Consider the following 12,438-nt stretch of genomic DNA (forward strand, 5'->3'; position numbering starts at 1 on the left):
AAACTAATTAAAATATTTCTTTCCAGATTTCAAGTCTTTGCTTTTATGTGAAAGGTACTGATGCTTTTCTTTAATCAGTGAATGTGGATTTGTTAAAATGAGATGAATATATTTTACAAATTAACATGAATAAACCCTTTTGTAATGTCCTTTATTCTTATAAAAAAAGGATAAGAAGTAAGTTTATAATGAAAATGAAAGATTAATCAGTAGTAGATCCCAAGAACCTATTGAAAACACTTTAAGTGAAATGTCTGTTGGTATTTTTAACTTCTCCACCTTTCAGAACAAGCTGACAAGCACAAATGCATTTACTTTCTCAAAGTGTGACCTGAGTTATGGGATACATGCTAGGTAATTTGGCTTTAAACAGCTACAATATATATGAGAATTTTTTTTTTTAGACTTGTGTTTTCTAAACATTTAAAAAATAGGGTTATTAACAATAAAAGATCACAACAGTGAAAAGGGGGTGAAATAGAAATTAGATAATATCTATCTTTGTATGGCAATAGCAGTGAATAAAAGTATATGGGCATTATCAGAGTAAATAGCACTCAAATTAGGTAAAGATATATAACTTCTTGCAACAAGTGCCAGATGGTAAGATCATTGACAGTTATTTTTTTGCAGAAATCCAATGGGATACAAAAGGCCTACTCTGTATTTCAATGTTGAAAAAAATCATGAGTTAGCAAAATATTAATGTTAATATCTGCTGTTGTTATAATAGTGGAATTTTCTACTTACAGAAATATTGTTCAGTACAATACAACACTTCTAAAATACTCTTATGTTATTAATATGTTAAATACCATATAGCAGGAGTTTGAAATTTTTCGTATGTAATATAAAGAAAAAAAGCATTATTACTCATGTGCATAGTAAACCTAATATAATAAACTTTAAAGTTATAGCAGGTCTTTTTAAATTTTATTTTATTTTATTATTTTAATTAATTTATTTTTATTTTTGGCTGTGTTGGGTCTTTGTTGCTGTGCGTGGGCTTTCTCTAGTTGCGGTGAGTGGGCTTCTCATTGCAGTGGCTTCTCTTGTTGCAGAGCACGGGCTCTAGGCACTTGGGCTTCAGTTGTTGCAGCACACGGGCTCAGTAGCTGTGGCTTGCGGGCTCTAGAGCACAGGCTCAGTATTTGTGGTGCACGGGCTTAGTTGCTCCGCGGCATGTGGGATCTTCCCCGACCAAGGCTCGAATCTGTGTTCCCTGCATTGGCAGGCAGATTCTTAACCACTGCACCACCAGGGAAGTCCCTATAGCAGGTCTTATAAGACATTTATAAGTACAATTAAAAAAAATAAATACACAAGTGATAACAATAATACACGAATATAATTATTTATATTTATCAATAACTTATTGCATTATGTGGCTTTTAAGTCTTTTAAAATATATTTCCTCAATACAAAATTCCATATATATGCAGTTGAAGGAAGGAGAAAAAATAAGTAAGAGAAAATTAGGATAATGAGGAGAAACCAAGAGCCCAGTACTAGAGGGAAATTGATGATGCCATGAATAAAAGAAAGACACATAAGGATTAAGAGAGAGAAATAGGAATGGGTGTGGGAGGGAAGATTGTATAAGAAAGGGGAGAGAGAACATTGGGGTCAAGAGGCAGAAGGAAAGATCATATTTTGCGCACTTTTCAAAGATGGCTCTTTTTACAAATAGCAGTCAATTTTTAAACATACCAATAAATCATCTTTTATGTTTTTTCTTTTAAATGCTAATTGAGGGATTATGGCTTTAATTTTTTTTAAACCCTAATCATATATTTCCTAATATGTTGACCTTTGTCCACTTTCACCTTGGGAAAGATCTTTAAAGGTTTAATTTAGCTGAATCCATGTGGTCCCCCCAGGACATTAGCTGTGGAAGCAACCCTGGGCTCTTCTGTAATGTCTTGTTTTTTTTTTTGTTTTTTTTGTTTTTTTTTTTCAGAGTGACGTTTAATGCCGTGTGTGTTCACACACCAAAGCTATTTCCACCAACGTAGGAAACCTAACTCGCGCCGTGTATTTCCTCGAGGTCAATCCCAAGAGCCTGGGCCGTTCCAGATGCAGATGGAAGGGGGCAGCACCACCAGACACCGGAGGGGTCCGAGGGGGATGGGTTTAATTAATCGTCCTTCTTGAACTTGCCGTTGATGTAGGGCACCCAGTCCATAATCAGCCGCCAGTCAGTGGCCCACACCAGCCCCACGGCTCCCACGGTGCCCCACATGCCCACTGTGGGTAACCAGTTTCTGGCCAGCTGGCGGTAGCGCGGGCCCAGGAACCTTTCCAACATAGCGGCGCCGTCCCAGCTCAGGGTGACCCTGTAATGTCTTGTTTTTCAGCAAGTGTTTGACAGACAATCTGACTCACCAAATGAGCTCTGAGCCCCTGTAATGGCTCTCTTGACTTCTATGGAACACAGTCAGTGAAGTTTCAGTTTTAGTCAGTCTGTTGCTGAGTTGCTCTCTTTATTTTATTTTTAAATTATTTTTTTGACATACAAAAAGCTGTACATAGTTAATGTATACAACTTGATGAGTTTAGAGATAAGTATACATTGGTGATACCACCACCACAATCAATGCCATAAAGCCTATCTTCCATCTGTAAAAGTTTCCTCCCACCCTCTTATTTATTATTGTATGTTTTGTGATGAGAACACTGAACATAAGACCTACCCTGTGCAGGGAGATGGGCAGCCAGGATGGCTGTTCTCTCGCTCTCTGTCCATCCCCTGCTCAACTAGTCCCTGCTTCACCTACACCCTACTCACCTGACTGACCTTCCCTCTTAATAACAGAGCCTAATCAGTAAATGCCTACTTACTTGCCACCAGCCCCAACTTATGATTATTCTAAGCTTTAGATCAGAACATCGCCACCTGATAGATTACGAAAGGGGCAGTGAGGGCCATGCTTCTCTGCTGGTTTCCCTGGCAACCCATGAGCCAACTAGACATCAATGTCAATTCTCCTTGTAACTGGTAACCTCCCCTCCTCCCTTCCCCCCCTCCCCACCTCCACCCCTATCAAAGCCTGCTGCCATGTTCTGCCCGCCAGCAGCTGTACACGATGGGGTGTCACTCCAGGACCTTGCTTCAGACCCATAAGCTCCCCCATCCATTAAACCATTGACGTCTCTGTCACTGACTCTAGGCTCTTTCTTCTTGAGCTGGGAGAGTACAGGGCTTGCAGGCCTGCGGGTTGCAGCCCAACATACGCTTTTAGCAAAATTTTAAGTGCACAATACAGTATTGTTACTTACAGGCTCTATGCTATACAGAAGATCTCTAGGGCTTTTTCATTTTTTATAACTGAAGCTTTGTACCCTTTGACCGATACCTCCCCATTTCCCACTTTCTCCGGCCCCTGGCAACCACCATTCTACTCTGCTTCTGTAAGTTTGACTCTTTTAGATTCCTCATATAAGTGATCTCATGTAGTACTTGTCCTTCTGTGTCTGCTTATTTTATTTAGCGTAATATCCTCCAGGCTCATTCATGTTGTCACATGTGGCAGGATTTCCTCTTTTTTAAAGCTGAATGAGTTGCTCTTTATGGTAATAATGCTGTAATAGAACCAAATCTCTTTAGCAAAGACACTAAGACAATATTATAATTAAAAGTGGACCACTATATTTCTTTTTTATGCTAAGACGTGTTTTCAACACATTTCACACTTCTTTCAGGTTTAAAGACTTTTTACAGGGAAGTGATTTTTAAAAAATTTCTCAGTAAGCCACACTTTCCTCTCTGATTTTAGCCTCACCATTTTGATTACAGCCAAATTAACGTAGAACAGTTCATCCCTGGTTACTGTCTGTTAAAGCAAATATCAAAATAGCCTTTAAATATTGTTAATTATCTTAATTGTGAGTGGAAGTAGAATAAATGTTACTTAATTGGATTTTCATTTAACAAGATTTGGGCCTCAGGCTAGAAGCTCCCTACTAGTTGTGAGGAACTGGGTGAGTCTGTTGTGATCAATGAGATAATACAAGGAAAAGTACTTCGGAAAATGCAAAACAGTAGGCATTTTTACAAGAGTGAGTATCAACTAGAATAATTTTGCCTAAATCCAGATTTCTCTTCATGTGAGAAATTAAAAAACATAATTGAGGTCGCAATCAATTGACAAGGGAGCTGAAATAGAAATGTGGAAGGAGTTCTAGACAGATGACTAAGCAATAATACCTAGCAGTAACTCTACACAGTGGAGTTGGACGGAAGATGTAGGTTTTAGATGATGACCTTAGTTAAGTCACTTCTCTGTAGGGTGGCTAGGTAAAATAACAGATGCCCAATTAAAATTCAGTTTCAGATAGAGAAGGATTTTTTAGTGTTAAGTATGCAGTACTTGGGAAATATTTACACTAAAATGTGGGGTTTTTTAATCAAAATTCAAATTTAACTGGGTGTCCTGTATTTCTTTTTCCTAAATTGGTTAACTTTATCTCTCAGGCTCTGAGTTTATGAGAAAATATGAGAAATCAACTTCCCCACTACCTCACAGAATTGTGAGGATCAGACAATCTATTTCATATATTAATGTCGGGTTGGCCAAAAAGTTCATTCAGGTTTTTCCATATCATCTTACGGAAAAACCCGAGCAAACTTTTTGGCCAACCCAATACAAATGTAGAATTTTGTAATTGTCTTTTTTTTAATTCTGTAAACTACCTTTAAAAAATGTTGCCACATTATTGTGAATAAAGTGTTTTGTAGAAATTAGAATTCTGTGACTCACAATAGAGTCTAAAAAAATAGTCTTGGTCAGTGGTAAGGTGCTACTTAGAACAGGGCTGCGTGATGTGAGTGGGTTAAGCAGGTATACACCCAATAGCCTGGGTATAAATCCCGCTGCCATCAGTTGAAGTGGTGGTAAGCTTTGGAAAACAGTCATAGACTTGAGCTGTGAAACAAGGAGGATAAAATGGTTAAATTGTAGAATTGTTAAGAGGAAAAAGGAATTAAATATGTTTCTTATTTGCTAAAATGTGTAGGAGAAAGTCAGTGATGGCTAGCCACCCTCATGATTTCCATTTATTAGGTTGTTTAAACTGCATGGAGACAACTACTGCTTCCATATAAGGAGGGCTCCAGAGCTGACATAATATAAAGGCACCTCTGCAGAGTGATTCTGAATAGCAGTTTGGTAATTAGTGGGAATTTGTACTCTAACATCTGTCCTTAGACTGAATATCAATAAATTGTCTGTTTTCTAATTTGGTTGATATGTATGGAAATAAGCTATAAAAATGACTTGTATGTCTTTTGTCTTTTTTCCCCTCTTTCTCCTTCTTCTTTTCCTTCTCCTCCACCTCTCCCATCTTCCTCTTTCTCCTCTCCAAATTAGAAGGTAGGTAGGCTGGCTGTGTGATAATAGAAGGAACATTGTACTGAGGGAAGTGAAGTTCTTGATTTGTATTAAAACTGCCATCAGCATAGGTGTGTACTTTCGCTAAGTCATGTTCTATCTCTGAACCTATTTCTTCAACAGTAATTTGGGATGATTGAAGAATGTGATTTCCAGGGCAGACACTATCTTTATTTACTTATGCATTTAGACCTTTAGCATTTGCTAAGTTCACAGTCTTTGTTCTGTAGGATAACTAGACGGGCTTGCCTTAGTTATACAGCTTGTTTCATGGCAGAGTTAAAGCTGGAACCCATGTCTGGTGACATCTTCATTGACTATGTGCTGACTAGACAATCAGTTTAATTTATGAGTGCTTTCCTTTAGAAGCCCTTAATTGATTTATATAAATTAACCTTAATGCTATTAAAACTGCTTTCAAGAGCTATCAACTTTGTGAATTTTTATGCATCATAAAAACAGTACATACAAACTACGCATTTCATCTATTAGTGTCTCTTGAAATTATACCAATTACTGTAGTAATTGGGATTGTAATCAGGACTTAGTGGCTTGTCAAAATGCCAATGTAGGCAGCTTACTCTTTTTAGATAATTAGTTGCACTTAAAAAAAAAGAAAGAAAAAAACTAAAAATTTCCTAAATTTTATATTATATTTTTAAAATATCTTATTAATCATTTGTTCTTTCTTCATCCTCCTTCATTTGTTCATTTCAAAAACATGGGTTTACAGTACAGGAACCTAGTATATGCTCAATTAGTTTTAAATATTCCTTAGGGAGACACTTCCTTGTTCTTACATCTGCTAGGATTTTGCTAGAAGAAAATGCAAAAGGACCTGTGTGCAAAGTATATAGAAGGACATATTTTTGCCATGCGGATACCCAGTTGTTCTTGAGCTGCTTAACTCTTTTTGAAAATACTTTAAAAATGTTTTAAACAGCAAATAGCAGATGACAAAGTAGTCCAAAGAATCCTTTTTTGGTTATTTAAAAAAGGGAGCATTTAATAGATTTCTGGTTGATTTGAAGAAAACAAGATAACAGTGGATGTTCACCATTTTGGGGCATTTATAAAAGAACTGCTTTCATTGATCAATTATCTTAAAAAATACCTGTTTTTTTTTTTTTTACTTTGATATTTGTGAATGGATACAAAGTTGAACTATAAATATGTTTAATTACACTTGTTGATTGCTGTATAAATACCCTTTATGTTGAAATGATTACTTTATTTTTTTTTTATGCTAATAATGATTAAAGTCCAGTGTATCAGTTAGGACTAATATTAGCTACCAGTTAAAGAAAATCCAAAACAATGGTGATTTCAACACTATGGAGGTTTGTTTCTTACTCAAGTCAAAGAATATCAGTTACAGAGACCAGGACTGATAAGGAAGCTTCACATATAAGGGGTTGACAACTCCTATCATTTCTCTGTCATCCTCTGAGTAAATTGTCTGCTGCAGTGTCCACCACTGTTGCTTGTGTTTTTTCTTAAGGGACTAAGAGTGGTATTCCCTCCCTTTTTAAGGCACTTTCTGGAAGTCATACAAAGCCTTTCACGTGACACTGGCCAGAGTTTAGTGGTCTCATGGTCACAGTTAGCTTCAAGGCGCCATGTACACAGCTAAAAAGCACAAGCTATACCAAGGAGGAAGGGGAGAAGAGATATTGGGGGACAAAAAATCTCTGTCATGGTTCCTCTGTGCAAATCTGTGTTTTAAAATAACAAGTTGTTTCTGCTCTGCGGAAAAATTTAATCAAATTAGGGAGTCAGAATTTATACATCTTGAAATTTAAATTACAATACAAATCATTAAATGATTAAGTGTCAAATAAATTAGACAGACTGTAGCAATAGATTTGCTACAGTTTTGAAAAAGTCAGGGTAATTATAGACCAGAGTCATGGGACATGTTTACAAACTATGGACTGAAAATCAAATCAATGAAGTAGAAAAGGCAAAAACCTCTTTAGAGGGAAGAAAGGCATAAAGTAAAAAACAGGGACATGAACAAGCGCTATTGGAGGTTAGTGAGCCCAGCTAATCTAATAGTTTCTAACAGAAAAAGAGTGATTTCAAATCAAAAGGTTTCATAGTAGGAATTCCCTGGCGGTCCAGTAGTTAGGACTCCATGCTTTCACTGCTGAGGGCATGGGTTCAACCCCAGGTGGGGGAACTAAGATCACGCAAGCCGCATGGTGCAGGCAGGAAAAAAAAAAAAAGGGTTTAGTAGTGACAGATTATGTGGCCTTGAATGTCAGACTGATTTGTCTGGGATTTAATGTGTAGGAAAATACCATGTTTGGGAGGGCAGTGGAATACTGGGGTTAAAGCAGTGTTTATTCTGATTGGAAGGAGAAATACTTAGGAAACCTTGACCAGAAGATATGCTATTATAGTGGTCAGATGTGGAATTTTAAATATCTGAACAAGGGGAAAATAGGAATTAGAAAAGAAGAATCTTTGGCTATGAAAATGAGGGTATTAGAAACCTTACCAAAAAAATAAACTAATTGATACACTTATATATTGCAAAATGATTACCAGCATTGCGTTATCTCACACCTCTGCTAATTACCAGAGATAATTGCCATCTCTTTTTTGTGGTAAGAACATTAAGATCTACTCTCTTGGCAACTTTCAAGTATATAATACAGTATTATTAGCAATAGTCACTATTAACTATATATGATGCTGTACGTTAGGTCCCTGGAACTTATTCGTGTTCTAACTGGAAGCTTGTACCCTCTGACCAACGACATCTCCCCATTTCTCCCAGCCTCCAGTAACCACCATTCTACTCTTTCTGTGAGTTTTGGCTTTTTTAGATTCTACCAATAAGTGATGTCATACAGTATTTGTCTTTCTGTCTGACTTAGCCCTCATAAAAGTGTATCAAATCAACACATTGTACACCTTAAACTTCCACAATGTTATATCTGAATTATAGCTCAATAAAAAAAGATAAAATGAGAAAAACATAAAAATGAATACATGAATTTAGTGACAGACATAGGATATAAGTTAAGATGACTAATTTTTAATTTGGATATGAGAATGCTTACTGAAATAAAATATCAGAAATATTTTTATTTTGGGACTAAAAGGATGAGTTTGACTTAGAATAGTAAAATTTGATGTATTGACAGGAGAGTGCACAATAATTCTATTTACACCCAAGCACAAGGCTTATATTCTGAATTACATGATTTGCTTTTCTATATACCATCAATCAGTTGTGTTGTCTGAGGGACACATCTTATATATATATATACAAAATAATATATTATTTTGAAATTCTCACATGATCCTGATTTACAGAGGTATTTCTGTAGCCTTATTTTTGTTTCCTTTTACATAACCTCATCTCTTACCTGAGTCCGTCTTCTTTTTCGCATGTGAGGGTTGCAGAGTTGCTAACTTTGCAATCAACTATGGATCCAGTCACACTTAAACTGATGAAATGATTTCACAGGTGAGAGCAGTGAAGTAGGATGCTAATATGAAAATGGAAGGTGCTCTTAATTTGATGGGGGATACACTGTATATAAAATATGTGAATAAGTTTAGTTAAAAAGCTTCAGGTCTTTGTAACTTCTAAAATATCTCTCTCATTCTGTTCCTTTTTCTTTGATATATTGCTAAATTTGTATACCTTATGCTGTCCATTTTTAGTTGCATAGAACCATCTTTGATGTATAATTCATTTTATGTTCAATATATTTTATTAAGAAAAAGTAAAAACATTTTTGTCAAAAATTCAGATTTTTTAAGTACTTCTCTCAGATATACCAAATATAAAATTTCTAAGAAATATATCCTTACCCCATTATCTAATAAGATTTACTGACATAAAAATGGGAAATTTGTTCCTGTAGAATCATTGTTTGTTTTTATAAATATGTCATTATCATCACCTAACTGGATTTATTTGCTTGCAAAAACAGAAAGCTTTTTCTCTGTTGGAGTTCACATTTTTCTCTATGTAGCACACATCTGCAATTACTTTCCAGTAAATCCTCCTCATCTTTTACTTCATAGAACTTGCTGTGTTCAAGTTTATTTTTGAGCCACAGCTGATAACTACATATGGACCATCTAAATGATTAAGTCTTTGTGTACCATTTACTTTATGGAATATTTCACTCAACCACACAACTTGACCTTGTTATCTGTTACTTCTGTTGACAAACAAATATCCCGTTAAATGGAAATGTTTTACCTGGTCTATCTGACATCTACAGAATTACCAGCAAATCACTTGGTAATAAGTGCTATAATTTTTAAAACTATGATGATTTATCCTTGGCTTTAATACTGTGTATCTGTATGTGAGTTTCCAATGCTTATTTTTCTATAAATTAGAGAAGTGTTCTGGACATATTACAGTGGAGATACCAAAGACACTCTCAATCCAATACAACACTATCATTGAACCTCAAGTCTCATTGCTCAGAAACAGTATTAAAATCTAAAAAGAATTTGATTATGTCAATATAGTCAAGTGTGAGTTGGAAGGAGGAAAACTGATAAGAACAAGCAAAACTGCTGTTTCTGAAGAAATTGAGATATCCTAAGGATTCAAATACCAGTAGGAGAGAATTTTGCTCTGGAGGAGCTCACAGGTAGATGAGACAGAAAAAATATAAAGACATTAACACACGATGCAAAGAGACATCTAATAAATTTATTAAAAAGTTATCTGGAGTTAACTTAGATTATCACTTCTCCAGTAAAATTAAACAGTCTGGAACTGTTCACTTAATGACATTTGGCTCACTTGCTGTGGCCTTCAGACCATCCAAAAACTCTAACCCAGCCTACATTTCGAGTTTTGTCTCTTACTGTACAGTTAAACCTTTACCATGTACCCCAAATTGCCTTTTTCCCCCTTTTAAACTCTTATTTTATTTTCTACAACCTGCCCCCCCCTTTTTTCCTATCTGTATATGCTTTGATCCCAGACCCCCATTTCTGGTCATATGCATCTTATCCATCATTCAAAATAGAATACAGACATGTGAAGGTTTTCCTAAAAGCAATCTTTCTTTATTTTGTTCTCTCAGAGAACTTGGTTTTTATCTAGATTACAACAGCTATGAAATTTTTTCTTCCTTCAGAATTTATTTTCATACGCTCTTTTTTAAAAAGCTTGGCAATATAAGTAACTGCAGGTAAAGAGGTATATAAATCTATATCTATATCTATATCTGTATCTATATCTATATCTAATGTGTCCGTGTGCATGCCCCATAGCACCTAAGGCAGAGCCTTGCATGTAGTGAAGAATAGGGATTTGCTAAATTAAGATAGATAAACAAGTCAGGATTATATCAGAGCTGAAAACAAGTATCACAGTAGAACTTCAGAGAATCAGTTTCTAAATAAAATGAAACAAAGGGAAAAATGCAGATAGGAAACATAGACTTACCATTATCTGTGTCCCTGCCTATACACCTTTCCCATCCTGCCCTCTTCCTTCTGCCAGTATTCTCCAGGGGTTTCTGGGGTAACCTCATGAAGTCAGTTTTTAGATTCCCAGGAAGTTTATTGACTGTGTGACACCAGCCTGCATCATGGGGAGGGGGTAGGATGGGAAAATGGTATGATGTTCCAAGCCCTAGTCATAAGACTATACATTTATACGTAGTTAAAATCTAAGCACATTTTATAGTAATCTATTATTTTAAAAAATCTACAACCTATGATAAGTAGTTCCAGTGACTCAATGATGCTGTTTTCAAATATCCACATATAGAGTGCTTATTATTGTGCCAACGCTAGTTCTAAATGTTTACTTGTATAAATAATTGAATCTTAGCTATAACCCTTGGAGGTGGAAACTATTACCCCCGTTTTACTGGAAAAGGTTAAGTAATTTATCCAATGAAAATCTACGTAGACTAGCTCTAAAACTTATCTCTTAAGTGCTACGCTAGGTTGTTTCCAGTCAGAGAAGAAAATTTTGAAGAGACAAGGGAATAGGCTCTTCTTATTAGCATTTACCCAGCTGGAATGACTGCCTTCAGCCTGTGGATCCCATTGGTGGTTCTACGCTGTAAAGTTTCAGTCGTTCAGGATTTGAAAACTTGATCTGGGAATGGTTATTGTTTGGGGACCAGTTACTGTTCAGAAACACATGTCTACCCTGAAATTCATCATTGATCCATGAAAGATAAGACAGACATCACAACTGCCTAGATTCTAGCAATACAAATATTATATAGCAATAAGCAGTTTCCTAGGGCCAAAATAATACTCTCCTAAGAAGACAATATAAGAAAAAAATAGTGAAATAGATTTCAAACATTCCATGAAGCTTTTGCCTCTTGCACTTTCTCCGAGCTTTAAAACTTGACTCGGGTCTGTGTCACTGGGAAAAGTTCTGACCTGTATCAGGCTATTAATTCAGTTCCATACACAATGGCTAGCATAACAGAGACTATAAATATTTCTCTCAGGTAGAACTCCTACTTAGTAGGTAAATCAGTTGGTTGGGGTAAGTCTGGTCCATGAGGTTTCCAGAGACTGAGGGTTCCATCTATCTGCCATTCCTTAGGCTGTTGCCCTCATCTGTAGGATCAAAACTGGATCAACACGACTACGTCCACAGTTGAGGCCAAAAGTAAAGGGGAAGAAACTGGAAGGCAAGCAGCCTGACCCCCAAATTGTACCTGTATCACTTCTGCTCACATGCTATTGACTAAACTTTTATCACATGACCCCACCTTGGCCAAAGAGACTGCGAAGTACAGTTTCTTGTGTGCAACCAACTAAAACTTTAGGGTTACTTTTGCCAGAAGGAAAAACAAAAGTGTATTTCGAAACCCTGTCACAGTCTGTTCCTCTGGGAGTGTAAGTATCTGTGCACAGTTTCCCATACATAGAACATATTCATTTCCTTTCCACAGGAGATGATCCAAAGTCCCAACAAGTTGGTACTTCCAGCTCAAAATTCAGGATCTCCGGGTCACATGCAATTCTCTCCATCATGTGGATATGACTTTTCCTAATTTGGCTACTTAGCAACACAGCAGAATAC

The 12,438-nt window shown here is 36.3% G+C and overlaps 2 protein-coding genes across 8 annotated transcripts in view; one reads left to right on the forward strand and one right to left on the reverse strand.

Moving 5' to 3' along the window:
• Window positions 1–12,438, forward strand: part of CACNA2D1 (calcium voltage-gated channel auxiliary subunit alpha2delta 1) — a 501,522-nt gene that overhangs the window by 359,484 nt on the left and 129,600 nt on the right. The gene's annotated exons all lie outside the window — the stretch shown is intronic.
• LOC103019846 (cytochrome b-c1 complex subunit 10) lies at window positions 1,954–2,355 on the reverse strand. Its single transcript, XM_028165621.2, has one exon. It carries the CDS (start codon window positions 2,306–2,308, stop codon window positions 2,138–2,140), a length of 171 nt encoding a protein of 56 aa, XP_028021422.1. The 5' UTR covers window positions 2,309–2,355; the 3' UTR covers window positions 1,954–2,137.

This window comes from Balaenoptera acutorostrata, chromosome 7 (assembly GCF_949987535.1).
Source record: "Balaenoptera acutorostrata chromosome 7, mBalAcu1.1, whole genome shotgun sequence".
Classification (NCBI taxonomy): domain Eukaryota; kingdom Metazoa; phylum Chordata; class Mammalia; order Artiodactyla; family Balaenopteridae; genus Balaenoptera; species Balaenoptera acutorostrata.

Bases quoted from the DNA above. Each gene is read 5' to 3' on its own strand.
- LOC103019846 (XM_028165621.2), bottom strand. From the start codon at position 2,308: ATGTTGGAAAGGTTCCTGGGCCCGCGCTACCGCCAGCTGGCCAGAAAC.